The sequence below is a fragment of the Ambystoma mexicanum genome, chromosome 12 (assembly GCF_040938575.1).
Source record: "Ambystoma mexicanum isolate Mex_15411 chromosome 12, UKY_AmexF1_1, whole genome shotgun sequence".
NCBI classification, from domain to species: domain Eukaryota; kingdom Metazoa; phylum Chordata; class Amphibia; order Caudata; family Ambystomatidae; genus Ambystoma; species Ambystoma mexicanum.
Genome location: NC_090936.1, coordinates 806,789,913 through 806,812,351, shown reverse-complemented (window position 1 = coordinate 806,812,351; position 22,439 = coordinate 806,789,913). Strand labels below are relative to the sequence as shown.

The window sequence follows — 22,439 nt, the reverse complement described above, 5'->3', positions numbered from 1 at the left end:
GGTCGCCTTATGCGGAGCTTGCAAGAGTTTAATATTGATTACTTATCCCACGACCTACGGTCGTCTAGTCTCACGACTACTTCTTTTCGATGACTGCCTTGTGGGCTTCCTGTCGCCAAAGACATCCACAACTGCTTGGTACCTGTCGACCGCGTGGCCTCGGCCCCCTGGCCAGGCCCTTACAGTAGGGAGGGTGGGGCCCTGGGTTTATTCTTTTTCAAGAATGCATTTCCTTTTCCCTTCTCTTTCCCTATTTGGTCTGGCTGCCGTCACCCTCTGCTATAGGGAGAACGCACTTTAAATTTTGTCCATTGTGTATAACGGCAAATTCCCTTGGAAGGACACCCATTGCCGTTGCAATCCGTGTCTACCTTGAGACCACGACGAGCGTTCGTCTAAGTCCCACAAGCTCTTTTGTCCGTTAAAGGACAGGCGGACTAAATGGTGGGCGGCCTACGCGATGCTGGCCGAAAGCCATTCCCCCTTAACCGCAGTTGCTTCGGATGACTAGGAATCCATTGGCAGCCATGGCTGCATATTGGAAGCCACAGACCATTCGGCGGAACCTGCAGGTTCCTAGATGCCTGTGCCCCGACAGACGTGCCACTGGCTCTGTTCTGGGGACTTCACACCCTGACGACAAAGGCACATATGCACCACTAAAACCCAAACACACAACCCCTAAGGCCTCCTCGATGGGCATGTTGAAGCGCGTAACGCCAACAGGCCAGCCGAAAACTTTGGTGCCATCCAAAACCTTGCGGTTCGGTGCCCTCCATGCAACCGTCTTCTCGGCATGCGACTGGGCTTTCCTCTACCAAGGGCGTCCCCACAAAAAAACACCCAGTCGCCGTCACCGTCCAAAGGCGCGCAAGCACCTAAGGCTTTGGTGGTGTCGTCAATCGCCCCGGCAGGCATGTCGAGACTTAGCATTCAGCCACGGGAAAATACTCAAGTGCCTCTCGGCTATTATTTTGGCAGCAGGAGATGTTAGGGAGAATTGTCATAAATGTGCTATTTCCCTTCACCTTAGAGACCCCCAGCAACTTTGCTGGATTTTGAGGGCTTGATTTTTTTACCTGGAAAGTGTGTGAGCCTTTTTCCCACTCATTCATGTATTTTGATGTGTGTTTTACACTTGTGTTCTTGGATTATGGAGTTTTAGATAACTCCATAGGCATCATCTTTTCATGTGTGTTGCACAGCACCCTCCGTGCAGTGACACAAGAATGTCTTTTAGACTTCCCAAAGGTTTAAATACCTTCTCTAGTATCAACTACTGTTTCCTAGAGAATGTAAAGTGAAATTGGCTTTACTAGTCTTTCCATATTCCTAGACCCAGCACACACCATCTTACAATGGAGTGCTGGCGGGGTTACATAGTATCCCCTGTGTCTAAACACTCATGTAGCAGTCAGATGCTACCCTTTGCTATTGAAAAGGCTAGTGGCAGGGGTTTTACAACGAACTACCATGATTTTTCCCGACCGCGAACACCGGTAGCTAAAAATCACGGGAGCCATGTTTTTCAAGATAGTGCCTTAAGCCCCTTTGTTTAAACAGGTCCCGGTCTTCTTTTTTTAACCATTTCTTTTTGGAAAGGTCCTTCTAGTGTTTGTTTCTGTGTGCCAAACCAGGGTTTGTCCTTTTGTTCGTGTGCCTTTAGTGGGCTTCAGGACTGAAGTCTGCCCTTGGCGTCTGAGTGTCTGGGGTGGGCAGGAAGTGAGGGAGGTGCCTGAAACTCCCTGTGCTTAGTCTCCTAGGAGACCCTAATGCACTCTGGCATGATTGGCTGTCTGACTGTCCGGCAAGGACAGCCACCCTGCTGCGTGAGTGACAGCTAGGCTGGAATGAAAGGGAGAGAACTGTTTAAAAGGCGAGTCTCGTGGACTGGAAGGCAGAGTCAACCACTGGAACGAAAGAACCGAAAACGAGCTGGGAGAGGACGGCTGCTGCAACACCTGGACTGTTTGTTTGCCCGGTGAAGCCCGAATTGCCAAACTCCATTTGACAGAGAAGCTCCTTCAAGGACGTTATCTTCCTTTGAGTTGGTGGGACCAATCAACTCGTAAGACACTTGGATACCGTTCTCAAGGCTGGTTAGGATTAACCAGGGAGAGAGACACCAGTTCGTGTTCTTGAATCTACAGCTACTGGAACTGAAGTGACTCCATTTTGTTTGCTTTCTTCAACGATCCCGTACAGTGCAGGAGCCCCCCGAAGTCCTCCTCCTTGTCCCCACGACTGAGACTCAGGAACAGCGAGATCTGCAGGAACTGCCAGGAACCACCACTTCAGCAACGTTTGTTTGCTTCATACAAAGGTACTGTGCCATTCCGATTGAGAGAACGCCACTCTCGCGGTGAAAGTTGGTGAAACTTTCCCAACTCGCAGGCCTAATCAGCTTGTGACCCCACAAATGATTATTTTTCGCCTAAACTACTTCTGAGAACTTTTGCAAAGACTTTACTGTTTGGTACCAGAACTACTCTGTCCTATCCATAATACTAGCCCATTGACTTTGGCCTGGCCTATTGACTTGAATGAAACTCTTCTGGTGAACTGAAACTATTTGCACTGCCTAGAAAGTATATGTTATCTATTCTTCTTACTTTTGTCCTTTTTGCTCACTGCTAAGTAACTGAACTGCCATTTGGCTCCTATTTCAGGGGAGCTCAAACTGTCTCAAAAGCAGAGTTTTGTATTGTGTATTGGTATATAATATTAAGTTGCCTCCTTCTAGTGAAATGTTTTATATATTATTGTGTAATAAATTAATAAGTGTTTTACCAAGAAACCTTGAGTATAAGTGTCCGCTTGAACCACTGCGATTGAAAGTCCTCTGTGTAACTACTTGTACTACTCACATTCACTCTTGAGACAATCCTGGCTGCTCAGCTCGCTACCAACAAACTGTGTGGTACAGACCTATACCAAAGGTTGGTCTTGCTTACACCTGTAGTCCTAATTGTGTGTGGTGGTCCCAGAGGGTACTGCATGCAATTCTGCCTAACAGGAGTACACCTAGGCACCCCCTCAGGGCACCCCTCTCCCCGAGAGGAGTACTCTGAAGTCCCCAGCCTCTCTTGAAGGCTTTATCGGATACATCTCCCCCTTCTGACCAACCTTTCCCACCCCCAGACCCTTCTGCATCTTCAATGTGGACTAAGCAGAGATTTGAGAATTATATGGACAAGATGGCCCAATTTATAGATTACTCAGATAAATCTATTACTCCCAAGAGACCTAGGGAAGAGGACTCCTGCCCCATTCCACAAAAAATGCAGAAACTTCCCATTTCTACACAAGTCCACCAAGAGGAGGTCTTTGATTTCTCAGAACAGGAGGATAAACATGAGGACAATCCATTTGAGCAGGACACAGCTGACCAGGACCCAGATTGGGATCAGGATCAGTCAGCAGATAAGGGGTCTTGGCTTTCACCCACACACACCCCTGACCTGGACATCATTTGTCTAGATCCGAAGGCAGTCATCACCTGTGAATGATCAAATGTTATTTAACGCCATTCTAAAGCGAGCCACCGATCACTTTGAGATCACTAAAGAAGAGGCAGTCCCTGACTCTGACTTTGTTGAAAATATTCTCAAGGAGAAGCTTCCCACTAGTCGGGCTATACATTACTTAATTCAATAAAGAAATGCATAGCTCCTTCTTTATTGTCAACGTCCCTCATAAGGGCAGTCAACCCTTGGGTTGAAAAAATATTCTGCTCCTCTCCATCGGACCCAATGTATATATGCGGTCATGCCATGCCGGACTCCCTGGCTGTTACAACCACTGCAAAGAGGGCGGGTGTTCCACTGTCCATGGCGGAAGCCGCTCCGGATAAAGATTGCAAGAAACTTTATGCCCTCAGGAAACGTATTACTACCTCTGCGGCCTATTCAATCAGGATCACAAACAGTACGACTCTCCTGGCTAGCTACAGCAACGTCCAATGGGGCCTACTACAGGAAGGCCTTCAAGAGCTGCCAGAGCCCATGCGATCATGCAAACTCGTGGTTGTGACTGAGGGCAGACAAGTGACCCACAATATATTAAAGAACACTTTGGACGCTGCTGCGACTGCTGGACGCACTCTAGCCAAGGGGACTCTACTTAAGAAACACGCCTGGCTGAAGAACTCGGGTTTGAAACAAGAAACTCGGGCCTCTTATTAATAAACCCGTCGAGGACTCCAACCTCTTTGGGAAAGCTGTTGACGACGCCCTGCAGACTACCAAGAAGGAGCACGAAAAACTGAAATCACTCAGCCAGAGGCTCCAACTCTCGCCGTTCCTTTCGTGGACAGTCTTTCTCCCGGTCTCCCATGGACCGTACGGCTCTGGAAGTACCCCCTGGTCCTCTGGCCAAGGCACTTCCAGTAATACCCAATATCAGCATAGAAGTCCTTGTAGAGGCAGGAACCCTACTCCAAGAAGTTCCCTGGCCTCCATCTCAAAGTGATATGCCGGTTCCGGTCCCCTCCCACGCCACCTCGGTAGGGGGTTGTTTGTCATTCATTCACCCCTGGGAGGGGATCACATCAGACCAGTGGGTGTTAAAGGCCATCACCCACGGCTACTGCATCGATTTTCACCGGCCACCTGGATACCACCCACAGAAGAGCAGACGCCTATCACCAGCACACCTGCAAATCCTGCTGGAGGAGGTGCAGATACTTCTAGAAAAGGGCGCTGTAGAAGTTGTCCCCGTTCACCAGTTAAACAAGGGTATTTATTCAGTGTGCTTTCTTGTACCCAAAAAGGATCTCACCATGTGCCCTGTATTAGACTTGAGCCCATATGTCAAACCGCAAAAATTCTGAATGACAACACTGCAGGAGGTAATCCCACTGTTGCTGCAGGTGGAGGGGGATTACATGGCCACATTGGATATGAAAGATGCATACTTTCATATTTCAATGTTGCTGATGCACAGAAAGTACCCAAGGTTCATGATAGAAGAATCCAACTATCAGTTCAAGGTTCTTCCCTTCAGCGTTGCCTCAGCTCCACGGTTGTTCACGAAGGTACTGGCAGTAGTAGTTGCTCACCTGCGCAGGCAGTCCTTCCCAGTCTATCCTTACCTCGACGACTGGCTCATAACAGCGGATTTGTACAGAATATGCCTAACAATACCCAGAAGACAGTAGACCTCCTCTTCAGCCTAGGGTTTTCAATCAACCAGAAATCCAGTCTAAACCCCAGCCAAGTCAAACAATTTCTGGGGGCTCTAATTCAGACCGAAGACTGCCTCGTTTTCGCCTCCAAGAGGGTTCAAAACATGCTGCTCTAGATCCCTCACTATGTAGCCAGTCACAAGGTGACCGTACACAAAGCCATGTGACTGTTAGGAATGATGGCCTACCTAGTTCCACACGGTCGCCTGCGCATGCACCCCGATTGGCTCCCAAGACACTGACGTCAGGCCAGCGGACAATGGGATGATCTAGTGGTTGTCTCGGCAGCCCTTGTTCAGTCTGCAGTGTTGATCATGGAAGAACCTTCTGCAGGGGAAAACCTTCACCACCCCTGCTGTAGAGGCCACTCTCACCACAGACGCATCTCTGACGGGTGGGGGCTCACCTCTTTCATCAGACGGCGCACCGCGTGTGGTCCCCAGCAGTAGCAGCCAACCACATAAAACTGTTGGAACTGCTAGCAGTGTTCAAGGGCCTGAAGACATTCCAAACACACCTCCAGGGGAAGACAGTCCTAGTCCTCACGGACAGTAGTACGGCCATGTATTATTTTAAACATTTTTTTTTTTTTTTTTAATTAAAATGATATGGTTCAAATTTTAAACCTTTCATCTTTCTTAGACCATTTTCTTTCCTCTATTAGATTCAAATAATACATTAAAAAACTGACAATTGTGAAAATGTCTTTATTTGAGCCACAGTGTAGGAATTTCGCCCATCGATCTTCTGGTAAGAGTTTGATTGTAGATGGGAGATACATGTCTCTAATTCGGAATTTGGTTTCATCGAGTGCTGGACATAAGGTTACTATGTGCTGTGTTCAGTTTGTTGTTTACAGAACCGACAGAAGGAATTTTCCTTGGTTAGAAGTTGCCTGGATTGTAGCAGTTCTCGTGTTGGTAGTAAATTAAAACGGAACCGTAGGAAAGTGTCTCTGACAGAGACAGATGGAAAACATTGTAAATATAACAGGAGACCGTTTAATGGGTGCATGTCCAACTTGCATTCCTGGTTAAGTTTTAATTGTCTTTTGGCTTCGATAGTTGCTATCCAATCGTCGCGCGCAAGTTTTTGTTTTGCTTTTACTGGACGTTGAGTTAGCTGCTCCATGGATATGTCTGCCGTTATTCTAGTATTTTCCATATGATTCTTCCAGGTTTGTAAGGCAATTGCGTGAGTTGTGAGTTCTTTTTGATGGAAAATATGTAGCGCTGGAATATGCAAGTCAAACAAGGGGGCACTCACTCTCTAGGGCTGTCCAAACTGTCCCAGAACATATGGAAGTGGGCTTTCATACACAAAATGTTCCTCCTGTCACAACATGTTCCAGAGGAACTCAATCTTATGGCGGACATACTCGGCAGAGGCTTCCTCTACCGTAGAACAGGAGGGGCGACTGCACGAAAACATTGTACTCAACGTCTTCGCAGACTGGGTCTTCCCAGAGATCGACTTGTTTGCAATTCTGAAGAAAGCACAATGCCCAGATTACGCCCCCAGGTACCCTCAGAACCACTCCAAGGTGGAATGGTCTCTTGATAACATGGTCAGGGAAATTTGTCTACTCTCCTCCACTCCCCACCCCCTGATCCCCTGCTCAACAGAATAGTGCACAAGATGCACCAAGAGCCAGTCAAGACGATTCTGTTGGCCCTGATGTGGGCCTGCCAGCCTTGGTTCTCCCATCTCATGGCAATGTCGGTCTCCCCGCCCAGGAAGCTGCAATGCCCATACAACATGCTTTCTCAACACCAGGGGGAAACACTACATCCATGCCCTCAAACTCTCAGTTTAGCAGCCTGGCTCCTGGGGTCATAGAGGCCGGGCACCTCCAACTCCCTCAAAGATGGAAATACTCAGAGAAGCATGGAAACCTAACACACGGCATTGATACTCCCTGGCTCTAGCTGCAGGCAGACATACCGCTGGATGCCAGTGACTTATTTTCCCAGTCTGCAGCATCCCACATTCCCCTCGCCCTGCAGGTGCAAGAGGCAAACTTTGTGTTCACACCACAATCCCACAGTCAAGTACACCTGAAAGGATAAGGAATCATTATTTTCCCCAGAGCTTGGCAGTAGGAAATGCTTTTTCGAAATATCGTTCTTGGTGACTCTTTATGGTTTTGGTGAATTTTTGTGGGGCTTGTGCCACGAAATTGCCGAAACCAATGTTACAGAAGAGAGAGGAAGGGAATGGGGTTACTGAACCGAGAATATCTGGTTGGCATAGCAATGGGCAATGTCATTATTATGGCATGAAACTGACAAATCATTAAAATCTTTTTCCAAACTCCTCCACCGTACTACCCCATAAGAAGTTCCCTAACAATATTTGCTCTAATCAACCGCTTTGTAAGAAGCAAGTCGAGTGCCAGGCTTTCCATTTCCCAGCTGTGCAGTGATTTCATATTTGGCTAATTTAGGCTATTTTCCACAGACAACTGGGCTATTTCTGTGCTAGATTTTTGTTTTGTCCTCCTGAGGTTACCATTCTAAACCCAGCCCACACCCATTCTCTCTACCGACACCCACCACACACCCATTAGAGTGCTGATTGGGTTTTGTTTGGGATACTATTGAAAATTGCTCTTGAGGCTGCTTTGTTCATGTTTTTGCCCCCAATCAACTAATACACCCACCCTCTCTAGCCTCACCCACCCAGCCTACCCCCACTTGCTCCGTACCCCAACCCTAACCCCACACTCGACCCCCACTTGGTCTACCTATCCCACCCACCCTACCCCCACTCTCAACCCCCACCCAATCCTCACACCCTCTATCTACCCCCATCCTTTCTACCAACCCTCTCTGTACACCCATCCTATCACCATTCTCTCCAAGCCCCAACCTCTCCCCCACCCATTATCTCTACCATCACACACCCATCTCTACCCCCAGTCTGTCCCCACCCACCTTACCCCCACTCTCTCTACCCCCACCCACCTTACCTCCACTCTCTCTACCACCTTCCACCCAACTCTCGCTATAACCCACCCCATTCTCTTCCCCTCTCATCCTTCCTCTCACGCATGCTTTATTTCTTACCTCTCATGCTCAACCTTTCTTTGTCATATTTCTACATGCTCTTCAATGATGGCACCCTCTCTTAATCCTTTGCTCCCTTGCTCTGTTCTCCTTCCTTCTTATTACCTTGCACACCTGCGCCCCTTATCTCATCCTCTGTTGAAACTTTGCACTCCCCTCCTTGCACCCTGGTGCCTATAAAAAGAACAGCAGTATACGCCAAAGCTTATTTTCTTTAACTGGTGGCGTGAGATCCTGGAGGTAATCTACCACTGAGGAGAAAGTGGTGAGGCTTAATAATTCAATAAAGTAAATCTAATTATTTGGAAATGGGTCTTGTCGGGGAGGTTGGTGCCTCATGGTCAAATCCTACAAAACGACAAAGGGATGTAGAGTTAAAGTGCTGGACAAATTAGCATGACTGCATCTTCTGCCTTCTGTTCTCCTATGCAAATCAGTTATCCTCACCACTGTGATCACCAAAGGGGCATTTTGCACTCCCTACTGACTCTCTCTGGCACTCATCTGCACCCTTGCTCTTGCTCTGTGCGTTTTCTTGTGCTCTCGCCCCCTTCCCTTGGTGCTCTGTATCCTTTTCCCTCTTCCCCTCCCTCCAACCACCATCTGAAGCTTGTCTGTGCCCATGTCCCTCTTTCACCATGCCCCCCTTCCTCTGGCATTCGGCTGTGACCTTGCTTGCTCGTCCACCCCCTTCCTCTGGCAGTCGTCTGTGTTCTTGTTCAACCACCCCCTTCCTCTTGCACTTCTCTGTGCCCTTGCTTGCATATCCCCTACCCTTGCTTGCATACTCCCTACCCCTCTTCTGTGCCCTTGCTTGCTCCCCCATGGCACCCCTGTGTCCTCACTTGCTCACCCCCCGTGACACACATCTGCATTCTATGTTTCCTCTGCCCTCTTACACTTGTCTGGACCCTCTTTGATCCCCCCCCCCAACCGTCCCTCCCCAGACACTGGTCTGTGCTTGGAGCTTGGGCATGCCTGCTTGACCGCAGGCGTCCTCTGGCACTTAGCTGCTCATACACAACTCCTTCCCTCTGATCTGTAGTGCTCGACCGAACTAGTTTTCTTGATCTTTGGCTCTCAACTGCCCCTATGTCCTCTCTGGCTCAGGTTCAGCCCCCATAGCCTCAACTGCACACTAATGACCCCTGGCTGTCACACCTCCATCCACCCTATGGCTCTTCGTCCATTCCATCTGACCACTGTGGCACCCACCCCCTACATGGAGGCATAACCCAACCTGTAACCTTCCTGTCCTGTGATGCCTGCTGACCCATTGACCTCTGGCTACCGTCACCCCCACACCTCTGGCGCTTACTGCGTCCTGATAATTCTAAACCTCCCCTTAATTTCCCTTCCCCTGATGCTTACCCATCCCGTCATCTGGTACTCGCCCAATTTCTGCAGTGATAATCGTGCCACTAAGAATTCCATTTTGTGCTGATTGTTGATAACCTCTTCCAGTTTCTTTCTACTTACTTGCTGTGCGCTGAGGCCTTTGGGCGAGTTGCGCCTTTTAAGAGTTGATTAACATTAACATACTATTAACTCTGATGGGTATCTTGCTCAAGTGCACTTGCAGATACTCGATAAGTTTCTTTGCGCCATTGAAGGTACTGGTGACTGGGTCCTCTTCTCCGTAATGTGTAACCCTTGTCCTCACTTCACCGCTCTCTAGTGTCTGCATACAGTTGTTCATTATATCCATAATTGTTGAAGTAAAACCCCTATGTGCGTGTTTCTGTACACTTGTACCATGACCTTCATTTTTCTGACTTAGTTATAGGTTAGGTAAGAAAGGAACATAATGATCAAGGCACGCAGGGCATTCTCAATTGAATTGTTTTTGTATAGTGCACATAACCCTCAGGTAACTGGGCGCATTGCTTAGGATACATAACAAATTACAATAAATAGTTATCGAATCTAGATACAATATAATACAGGTACAGCGGATTGGTAGACAAGGACAGTTGGAGCAGAACAGCTATGTACAGGAGTAGGAAAGATACATCAATCAGACAGATAGCATTTAGTATACAAGGTGATGCAATGTTAGGTGAACAGTTGTAGGTACATTGTGGTGGGAATCATTCCGTAAGTCTAGGAGGGGGTAGGATTATTGGGTATCATTGACGGAGAGCCAGAGTCCTGAATCGAGATAACAAGGGTTCTGCTCTTAGAGGTAGAGGTATGGGATTCCATAATTTGGAGACCTGGACAGGGAAGCTGCTACTCCCAGATTTTTGTTGGTTAAATCTAGGGACACTGAGGCAATGTAGTTGAGCCGCTCTGGAAGGCCGAGAAGATTGGTCTTTGGTAAATCTGTCTGACAGATATTTAGGTGCTGAATTGGATAAGCACTTGTGAGTAAGGGTGAGGGTTTTGGTTCCATGTGTGAATATCCCCACAAAAATATCCCCATATTTTTGCGCAATATTGAGGCATTCAACCTGCGGGGGACACCCCCGCAACCTCCGCTCCCACAAATGATCCCCCCCCCCAAAAATATCACCTATGGTGTTCCAGACGACCATATATATGGCAACATTTTTGGTGGGGATAATATTACCTAATACCAGGGTTTTGAGGGAAATTCTATTTTTAATAGAGAGCCAATGAGCATTAAGCCTAGTTTAATTAATTCAATTCCTACAGGAGAGTTTTAGTGATGGTGAGAAAACAACATGGATTGAAAATGTTTATTTTATTTTCCACATATAAAAAATATTGCTTTAGAAAGATCGCTCAGCGCAGTCTTTCTAAAGCTGTGAAGCCATGGATGCAGCAGGTAAGTGGTATGTGTGTATGTTTCTGTGAGGTGTTGGGGGCGTGGGAAGCGGAGTGAACGGCAGGCCATCACAACAAGTACAACTGTCGATTGACAAAGTACAAGCCCTTTTTGCATTTAAAGTATTTAATCACAAGACAAGAAACAATACCTTCTATTACAGAGAAACTGCTTAAAAGACCAGAGTGTAGTCAAAAATATATTCATTATTTTCGAACTTTTCATAATGATGTAATGTAACCATCATCCTAGAAAAGTGTACTAACAGTCAATTATTAACAATCGTAAAAATCTGATTGTAGAAACAACAGATTGTGAAAAACACCACATTAAACCATGACCTCATTTGCCCATATATTAGTCTCATACTCTTTCATCCCCATTCATACCAATACCATTCATATTTGTGCAAACACAATGCCTAATTTCTGTTCGAAACTAAGAACTGGTCTGTCCCATAGACCTTGAGATGCTGGACAATATTTGTCATACAAACAGGTGCATCAACACATTTTCTAAAGATAGCGTATATTGTTAAATTGCTTAAAGTATACTCAATATCTTTTTGTGTGAAACCAAGTACAGTCCAACTCCTCTGTGGAGGTAGAACTCAGCAGAACGGCAGGCAGCAAACCAAACGACCCCCGAATTAAACTGTAAAGGAGTGTGAAAGGTGGGGAAAAAAGGTCGGGGGGTGAAAAAAAGTACAATTTCAGAATATTGAGGGCCACACCAAAACCGAGAAAACAGATCTTACTATCTAGGGATGCATTTAAGGACTTCCATTAATTCTTTGACTCTGCTAGAATCGCTCCATCCTCAAGCAGGTTGTAAAAGGCTGTTTTCTGGAGGCAATCCTGCACGGGTGATAAATGTGCAGAGCATCTAAATAGTTAAGCGAGTCCTCTGACTAAATATGACAGAGAGCAAAAGTTGCAAGCTACTAACCAGCCATAAAAGTCACTTGCCACCTCGAATCTATACATATACACAGCACACCATTCCGTACTTTTTAAGTGTCAAATATTACTAGCCAACAATTTTAAAAGGACACTAGTCATTGAAATTGAGACGAATGCTCCTTATTCACATTTAAGTAGTCCTAACCTTTTATGCTTTTCCCCCCCAACTTTCCTGCTCCATCTCTTAACTGTTGTATTCACCCCACTTCTGGTGCTAACTTTCTATTAAATGCTGAGCCTTGTGATGTAGTCCAGGTCTCTGCTCACCTGTTTCTGGATCCATCAATGATGCTCATTTAGACTTTCTTTCTGCTTCTAGTGCTACATTTTTACTGCTCCTTCATGCTGAAGATGATGCGTGCCCGTCGATTTTGTCCCCTTTCTACACCACAATTTAACTTGTCACGGTGGCATCTTGCTCTACTCTCCTTTTGTTACCTTACTGTTGACCTGGACCTACTCCATCCTCCAGGCTCCTACTGATGAATTCTAGCGGCAATTCTCCTGTTAGTTTTAGTCCTCTCTCCCGCCTACTGCTAAACTCTTGTCATGCAACCGTGATGCTCCTAATAACTGGCTCTGCAGCTATATACTTCTCACACCTGGTTCCCCATTTATGTGCTTCTTCAGTCATCTCCTGTTTGTCATATTGCTTGCAACTAGCACGACTGCTTTCCTGTGTTGCTTATTACAGCCCCCAACCCAGATTGGCCTTACTTACACCAACCTTCAAAACACTGATTAGCTCTAAACAGAGGAATTCCATGCCCCCTCCCTTTTGCTGCTTATTTCTGAACATGCTGGTGCTTTTCATATGGTCCACTGCTTCTTCCAACGACTTGCAGCTTATATAATTTTAAAGTGATCTTATATAGCGCTCTTCTGCCAATAATGATCGCGTCGCTGCGCATGGCTCTGTTTGAAAGGAGGACAGGGTGTGTTAGTCGGATAGTGGGAAACCAGATGCAGAAAACTTTGATGTTAATGGATGCAGATTGGAGGTACCCGTTACTTGTGTGTCGATATGAAAATCTTTGTGGTTCGTTCTGACTGGGCAGGTTAGCCATATGGGCAGACCCCGGATTGCGGAGTGCAAAAATTGAACAGCATGGTTCTTCATAGAAGATGGATAGGTTCTGGGGTCTGAATCTGTTAAGTACGCTTGACCTAGGTGGTCATCTGTAGGAGTGGGAGGTGTAAAGATGCAAAATTATAGTAGTGAGGAGTTGGTTGAGGGATGAAGGGGCTGGAGAATGGGGGTGAGGGTGTTGTGACTTCCTGGCTTTTGGTGGTAGATTTCACTGAGATTAATACATGTGTGGCCCAGTGCCAAGCTGGAGTGGTTTCATGAGTCAGCTTGATTTCCTGTATATGGTAGTGACAAGAATTTTGAAAAATGCAAAGTAGCTCATGTTTCTGGTGCACCCTTCCCTTCCTTAAGCTCTTCTATCGCCCTGCTGCTTTGGATCTCGGGATGTACTCTCTGACTTACCGCTGCCGTTTTTTCCTCTTGCTCTGGTGGGCACTCTCCTTCTAATGTGCTCAGACCACCACATTTCTCTGGCTGTTGTCGTATGTTTCCAGCTCCATTAAACCTTGCTATTGCTGCTCTTTGCCTTACCTATGCTCCTCTGCTTTTGCTCTAAACTAAATTCCAATGCTTCTGTTTTTACTCCTGGCAATCATTGGCCTCAAAAATCAAATTGATGCTGCATTCCCTGCTCCCCTATATATAGAGCAAGTGTTTATAGTGTGTCTCTATGCCTTTTCTCTCAATTACAGGTCAAGGATTTGCTTTTCGGCGAAAGCAAAAAATTGAGCAGCAGTATAAGAAGCTATTAAAAAAGGAGAAGATTATTAACCCTGCTAGGGATATCCAGTTCACAGAAAACTACCCGGAACACCTTAAGCATCTCTACTTAGCTGAAGAAGAAATGCTAAAGAAACAAAAAAGAAAAACTAAAGATGATCATGAAAGAGACAGACCCACACTGCCTGATCCCAAAGACTGCAGAATAGTAGAGTAAGATATTTTGTGTCTTTTTGGGATTATATGTGTACTGTGTTCTTTAAATAAAGGACACTGTCCTAACTGGCCTTATTTTAAACTCCTCATATAACCATGAGAATCTGCATGGCCAATTGACTAGAGAACCACAATACCATCTTTTCCACAGATTTTCCATATATTTATATAGATCTGTCAACCTTAGGGGAAAAGGCTATGTATCTTTACATTTGTGGGGAAAGCAGGCACTGCGTTCAGATGAGGGAATAGGCAAGAGTTGAGGATAAGAGTTAAGGATAAATCTTGGGTGGTGACCAAGTGGAGCTAGAGCCCCCTAAACAGTCCTTTTAATTGTATTGCTTTGTATTCAAAATCTTTTATTGGCATTTAATAGCATAACAAAGATTGATGCATTCCATTGCTTCATCCTCAGCAGTATCACATTGTGTAGTTTAAAACCAAAGAATAAATCCAAAGCAGACTTGTAAAATTAACAATCAACAAACACAGAAGCATGGATGACTTTCTGAGAGTAGCATTTATGCCTATGTTTCCACTTGTGATCGCAAAATTGTTAGTGTGGGGTGGTTCTGGAAGTGTTAACAGCGTTAAAACCCTGGGGTCTACCTTGACCCAACATTGTCCATGAAAGACCATGTCAATTTTGTGACTTCTTCGGCTTATTATTTGAGATTGCAAGAGGCACGATTCGGCCCTTTAGCTCAGAAAATAATTGTGCCACACTAGCTTGTGCAATTGTAGGAGCAAGGATAGATTACTGTGGGAGCCTTCTAGTTGGCACTTCCGAATGTAACTTGTCGAAGCTCCAGGTAGTCCAGAATCGGGCAGTAGGGATGGTAGCGTTTTTTAAAGCAAAGAGAACATGTCACAGCATCGAGAAAATCCTTGCACTGGCTCCCTGTTGGGGAACGGCTGAGGTTCAGGTTTGCTGGCTGTTAGACTTAAATGCTGTTTGGTAACAATCCTATTTTTATTTATTGGGCATTTATAATACACCTATACACCAAGGAGCAACAAGACAGGGGGTTGAGGGACAGGGATGCTGGAAACAAAAATGGTCCTACTATGCGTATGTCATCCGGATCATGCAAGTTCAGTAACAAACGTGTGGGGGAGAGGAGAGGGAGGGGGAAGTCAAGGCGGAAGGGTCCATGTTTTATGTGAGTGCCAAGGGGAGGTCAGGTGGACAAGTGCCAGGGGAAAGCAGAGAGTGCAGTGGAAGAAGGTCCACATGCTAGGGGCAAAGGACAGGGCTGGAAGGGGCCAGGGATACAGGCCCAGCCAGGCTAGTGCAGGGGGAAGGGAGCCCGAGACGGCAAGTTATGCAGGGGTGGGGGCGGTCAGTGGGGACCAAGTGCATGGGAAGACTGATCCAGGAGGGTCTGGTGCCTTGCAATAATCTGAAGGAACCAGGCAATCCTATCTACCTGAAACATAGACTGAGCTTCAAGCAATATTGTTGTGTGCTTTGAGGGGTCAGTAATGCGAGGTGGACAGCTGTTTGTGTTTTTCTCAGTATTAGACATTTTATTAACAAGAAAAAGTGCAAATAATCGCTAAACCTACTCCTATCAGGGAGTTCCCTACCTCGTCGAAGATCTAAAGATATTACTTGTAGCATAAACAAAACTGGCCTTCACACTAAACAGCAAAACATTCAAAGTAATTCAAAACGAACATAAATGTTTGTTTATTATTTATAATGCGCATCATACCCGGGGGTAACAGGGCGCAGCAGTTACAAGTATATGCGAAGCTTGGTTACATAGATATATACAGGATATATAGATACATACACGTAAAAATTATATACAGGGAATATATATTTATGATATTATATGATCGTTTATTTATATAGCGCCTATACACAATTTGTTTCAAAGTGTTTCAAGGCAAGGGAGGGAATAAGGGAAAATACAACCACATTCTTACAGGCCATGAACAGTAAGGATGTGAAATTAACTATCGTACTCGGCCTGACGACATTTCAGATAGTGCAAGAGCTAAGACATAGATAAGGAAGGGAGGGGGAGAGTGGGAAGGAAATGGAAACAGACAGACGACTACTGTACTAGGCTACTGTACTAGGCCTGACGACATTTCTGATAGAGCCGGAGAAAAACAAAAGATAGTGCTGGACGTGTGGTGGGGAGGAAAAAACCAGTAATGGGAGGGTGGAGGAAACAGACGAGGTTGCTATTATATTAGGTCCAGGGACATTTCTGATAGAGTAAGTGCATAGAAGAAAGTAAGGGGAGGAGATAGGAAAAGGGAGAAGGGAAAGGAGGAGAGAAAAGAGAGTAAGCAGTCAAAAAGAGTGGAGAAGCAAGAGTGGACAGCGAATACAATTGCAGAAGTAATTAGTAACACATAATGTTGCAAGCCAGGATACAAGATGAAGATGGGAACAGCATGATTCAGGGCCACCATGAGTACACAATGCAAAGGAAATCCAGCATGAGAGTTGAGAAAGAGTGACGCACCGTGAATGAATGAAGTCCATAAAAGTCAAATCCAGCATTGGCCACAAGATAGTAATGATGTTGGGAGGCACTAGGTGGGCGGGGCTTGCTAAGTGGTGAAAAAGAGCTGTTGGCAGGAAGGCACCAGGTGGGCGGGGCTTGCTAAGTGGTGAAAAAGAGCTGTTGGCAGGAAGGCACCAGGTGGGCGGGGCTTGCTAAGAGGTGAAAAAGCAGCAGGCAGGAAGGTACCAGGTGGGCGGGGCTTAGGCCAGGTGACCTAGACCCACTTGCACCTGCTCCCCATCTGCAAAGGAAAAGAAGCTGGAGGGCTCCTTAAGTAGGGCAACAGAGCGGCAAGCAGGAAGGCACCAGGTGGGCGTGGCTTGCTAAGTGGTGAAAAAGAGCGGCAAGCAGGAAGGCACCAATTGGGCGAGGCTTGCTAAGTGGTGAAAAAGAGCGTCAGGCAGGAAGGCACCAGGTAGGCGGGGCTTAGGCCAGGTGACCTATATCCACCTGCACCTGCTCCACATCAGCAAAGGAAAAGAAGCTGGAGGGCTCCTTAAGTAGGGAAACAGAGCGGCAAGCAGGAAGGCACCAGGTGGGCGTGTGTACAGTAAGTAGGGGAATATATATACAAAGTGGAGTCTGGAAGAGGAGAATAGCAAGCGGATGTTGAAGCAGTGAGCATGAGGTTAGTAATGCTGGTTGTTGGATTTTAGCCCTATAATGGTGTTGGCTCTAAACTTGTGATAAGTTTGGTCTGTTCTTAGGCTGGGAGGCAAGGTGTTGCATAATTTGGACGCTTGCACCGGGAAGCTGTTGCCTCCAATAGTGGATCTTTTGAAGCTGGGTATGATGAGGCGATTTTTGTTCGCGAGTCTTACTGGTTTAATGGATGTCTGCTTGTGAAATCTCTCAGCAAGGTAGATGGGTGCGGCATTGTTAAGAGATTTGTGTGTCAGTTTTTAGAAGGACTTTGTCATGGGTAGGGAGCCAATTATTCTGTCGGCTGGTCTCTGAGATATGGTCTCTTCTAGACATACCTAAGGCCGCTCTAGGAGCATTATTTTTTAAAATTTGTATTCTTTTAATGGTAGCTTTAGGCTATCCTAATTAGAGAGCGTTACAGTAGTCCAAACGTGAAAGGATGAGGGCTCTGGCTAGAGTAATGCAACTACTGTCATAGAGGAAGGGCTTGCCAGTGCGTATCAGTTTGCATGGGTAGGCTGTAGAGGATGCAAAGGAGTTGACCTGTTTAGTGAATGAAAGATTAGAGTCAAGGTAGAAGCCAAGTGTTTTCACCGTGTGCTCTACCTTTATGACATTGCCATTGATAGTGAATGATGCATAATTGGGACTTAGTTTTTTTAGGTTAGGCGGGGTGCCCAAGATGATGAATTCAGTTTTATCATCATTCAGGCATAGACCATGTGTGGCCATCCATGCCTGAATGATAATATACACTCTGTTCACCAAGGCCAAATCCTTTTCATAATCCTCCGAAAGTGGGAGGAGGATCTGGGTATCATTTGCATAGTTAGTGTAGGTGATACCGAGATGGTCCAGATCATCGAAGAGGGGCTTGGTGAAAATATTGTAGAGTGTAGGCGAGACGCATGAACCCTGGGGCACACCGCAGGTAATGGGTATGGGGTCTGCGGCAGCTAATGGCGAGACGACCCTCATAGTTCTGCCATTTAAGAAGGATCTGATCCAGGTGACCGCATCATTAGAGAAGAGTGCTGCTGTGTTTAGATGGTTACAGAGGATAGCGTGGTCGACTAGATCAAAGGCAGCTGAGAGATCTAGGAGGAGGAGTAGTGCTGATATCCCGTTGTCCTTGAGCTCGTCAATTTGGGTCTTCAAATCGATGAGGGCAGTTTCTGTACCATGCTGGGGGCGGAAGCCTGATTGTCTAGCACCTAACAGTTGTTGTTGTTCGAAGTGTTTTTGAATTTGAGTGTATGCTACCTTATCCAAGATTTTTAGAAGGAAGGGCACAGTAGCAATAGGTCTATAGTTGGTAGGTGTTGATGGGTCAAGGGTGTTTTTTTTTTTATTTTTAAGAGAGGGAGTACCCATGATTGTTTAAGGTTAGTAAGAATAATGCCAGTGGAGAAGGACGCATTAATAAGTTTAGTGATGAATGGAGATAGGTCGCGGGCAGCATCCTTAATAAGCTGTGCAGGGCATAAGTCATCCTGACAGTTCGAGGGACAGAATAATTCTTTCCACTTCAATGATGGAGACCTTGGTAAAATTGAATCGCGTAGATTCATCTCTGCTAGCCTTACCAGTTGTAATGGAACCAGGGGGATCATTTAAGCCAGTTCTTTTACATGAAATTTTGTTTTGTAAGGTGGCTATTTTGTTGGCTAGGGCATGTTGGATCTTCACAGCATTTTTTATCTTTCGTGCACGTGTTGGGTGGTGCTATCAGAGTCTCTATTTCTTTGAGAATGGTGAACAGTTCCCTTATGTTCGATTTGGCGTTAGATATGCGTGTGTCAAAGGATGTTCGTTTAGCTAGGCATATTTCTTTTTTGTAGAGGGAGGACAATTTGGTAAATTTGAGTTTATTGGTTTCAGATGGATGTTTTGTCCATATAGCCTTGCAACCTCTTTTTTGTTGTCTTACATTTTTTAGGAAGGGTGTGAACCATTTATTCAGATGGGTTGTCTGCTTACTAGGTCTTAGTTTCGCAGGGGCAAACTGGTCCAATGACGAGGTCATGATTTTGTTATATTCTTCAACCAAACTCTCCAGGTCAGTGTTGTCATGGAGCGAGTTGAGAGTGGGGAGTATTATCGGAATAAGCCTGTCCACAGTGATACTCTTTTAATTTCTGGTTAGTGTGGGTGGAGCCCTGGGGGCCGTAGTCAGTGGACGTTTATTGGTAGAGAGCATGAAGGACACAAGGTGGTGGTCCATCCAAGCTAGGGGAGAGATGGATAAGATGTTGGCCTAGCAGTTGTGGTCTGCCACCCAGTCAAGTATTCTATCTTTCTCATGTGTGGCACTGTTACATCTTTGGATGAATTCGAGTTCTGATAGGGTATTAGCTGTAGTTGTAGCAAGCTGGTTTAATTGGTCATTGAAGCCCATATTCAGATCTCCAAGAAGAAGTACCTGCGAGGAGCTTTTAAGATTGTCGGTTAGGATAGAGTTGATGTCATCCATGAAGGTTCCAGGTGGGCCTGGCGGGCGGTATATCAAGTGGATGTTTAAAGTTTGGGAATTATTTAGAGGAACTTTGACTGAAAGTAATTCGCACGACTGGATATCGATCTGGGTAGCCAGTCTCATGGCGAGACCGCATTTGTAGATAAAGGAGATGCCTCCTCCTCTAGAATTAGGTCTATCGTGTCTCAGGATGGAAAACCCATCAGGGACTGCTAGCATGATATAACTGAATAACCAACAACCAGTGATTTGGATGACCTTCACCTGTCCGGGGTAGATCCCTTTCCCAGGATTTTTCAAAGTCAATTGCTCCAAAAGTTAAAAAAAAAAATAGTCTTGAACCAGATCTTTTAAGTTCCAAATGAAATAAGTTTGCCAAACAAAAATGCTTATCAGCTTTCTGTTGAAAAGTTCCTCATCCACTTCCAGCCAAGAAAACGGCACCAGTGGCAATCCTGGATATTCTCTGTCAAAGATTGTTTTGCCACAGTTCAAGGAATAAATGAACAACATCTGCTGCAACAACTCTCCATGTATTTATGACCGCTGCAGTATCTTTGGTATAATTGTAAGGATGCTTCTTCTTAGGATGTTGCTTTCCTCTTGATAACCACCCCGTCTACTACTGATACCGTGGGAACAGGCGCCTTTGTTCCACAGTATACCACTACTTCAGCCACCTTTTAGTATAACCGTGACTGACAGTATTATGAACAACCACAGTTCTGGTAATTCTGCATCAACTTTGTACTTTATAATTGTTAGGCAGACTCTTTGACCTCCACAGGTAGTCGAGGCAATCCTCTTTCCTATACTACAAGAAAGGGCAGCCTCTTTGCCTCTTCTGTCTGTCTTACTGCCACCAATATAACCAGCTTCCGCTTCCAGGCTGCCTTTCATGCACCTTCAACAGTCTAAGCATTACACATTGTTTACCTAATCTTCTTACAAGCACCCGGCTCCCTTCCCCAGCTTCATTCATACCTTCTTGGTTCCAGTAGGTACTCTGAAACTGTATTGCCACTCTTCCTGCTTTGGATACCAATGTCACACTTGTGTCCGAGGACAATGGACCTTTAACAACTTTAACAACCTCTGAATGTAGGTGGATACATTTCAACAGGGCTGGTTTCAAAATAGAAAGGATTTGCCTACGGGCTTGGGTAATGCTTGTTCTTCTCTTCAATTTGCCAACTTATACATTTATAGAATACTTGTTCTGGATGTTACAAGGTTCAGTCTTCAAAAGAAAATCAAGTTTAGTTACACACTCTTTAAGGAAGATCTTTAACATTAAAAAGCTGTAAGAAATAGTATTCCTCTGTATTAACACAGAGTTGTATTCTGTTTTCGGTGGGGAACTACAATTGTTCACACACAACCCCTCTTTGATGTAATTAGTCTTGTAACAGTTTGTGAAAGTCCGCTTTAGGGTTTCCGAGTGGTTTACAGAGCGTTCCCCTTCCTAATTGGAGATCCTAATTGGAGACATGCAACCACTCTGTTAACATTAAATAGATTATAATGGGAAAGGAAAAGCTTTTCTCTACACGCGAGCACTCCGGCTTGTGTTAGAAGTGCGCATAATACATTTCCAATGTCAGTAGGACTCTTCACAATGACAAACGGCTTCTGCTCGCTCCCACTCTTACGCAAGTTAGTTTAGAGCTGGTAACAGTTAACTACAAGCCTTTTAAAGTGAACCTGAACACAGAGCTTCACTCATCGGCTCCAGGAACACTGCGGTTGCGGGCTGCTTCCACTTCCCAACTTCTTCTCCTTCTGCTACTATGCTAGGCACTCTGGAGACACACACCTCTCTGCAGCACGGGTGTCTCCGATCCAGCCTTCACCACTGGGAGTCTCCTTCACTACTCTGTCCCTTGGCTTGCTTCTGTACACAGGCCTCGGGTTGCAGCACGATCACAGCTCTGCAATTACAGCCACAAGGTGCACCTGGTCAGACCTTCAATCTCACATCTCTCTGTGCAGCCAGTGCAAGGCAGGGTTTGTGAACACGGGCCTCTTTCAGCACTTGCAGGTGAAATCTGCTTTCCTCTTGGCGTCCCTTAAAAAATTATACTTCCTCCTGAGCTGCCAGCCTTGTGCTACTCCTCTGCTACTACTGCAAGCCTTCCGGCTCCTGGTCCAGCTCCATCTAGCTTCCCCTTCTTGCTGCAGCTTTTTATGCGACTACGGTGGAGAGTTATTAATTTCAGGTGCAGGCCCTTACTGTTAATTGCCTGAGCTTGACAAAGGCTGTTAGGCATACCTGCCTGTCTGTTGCTTCCACATGCCTCTTCAACCCTCTTCTTCGCCTCAGTCCCTATGGGATTCTGGGACATGTAGTCCATTTTTAGAAAAGTTATTTTTTTCTACTTCTGGTATACTTTTAAGAGTATATTTATATGATTCCCTTAGCATTTTTAAAATTGTTGGTGTCAATCTTTTTTAGAGGAACAAGGTTTAGAGAGGGTGTTTGTTTTTATGGATACAAAAAATGTGCTCTTTTGGTATAATATGTTGTGGGATTACAACCTTAGAATTTACCATCTCAGTTTTGCTAAGAGGTTGAGGGATGCAAGCCATAACCGCTTTTGCAATGGTGGCGAGTATCCCTTCCGTCGGAAAAATACTGTCTCATCCGACGGAATCTCCTCATTACCCTGGGTCCTGACTCCACCCAGGTGATCCTCCTGCAGTACACCACCCCCAGGGTTGGGATCAGGAAGCGGCTGCCTTCCCCTGGCAACCTTGG

The 22,439-nt window shown here is 45.7% G+C and overlaps 1 protein-coding gene across 1 annotated transcript in view; it reads left to right on the top strand.

Annotated features, from left to right (window-relative positions):
* Positions 1–22,439, top strand: part of CCDC59 (coiled-coil domain containing 59) — a 68,508-nt gene that overhangs the window by 3,071 nt on the left and 42,998 nt on the right. Inside the window, exon 2 of the mRNA XM_069629314.1 lies at positions 13,789–14,029. Coding sequence (XP_069485415.1) covers positions 13,789–14,029 — 241 coding nt within the window. The remainder of the gene's footprint in view (positions 1–13,788; positions 14,030–22,439) is intronic.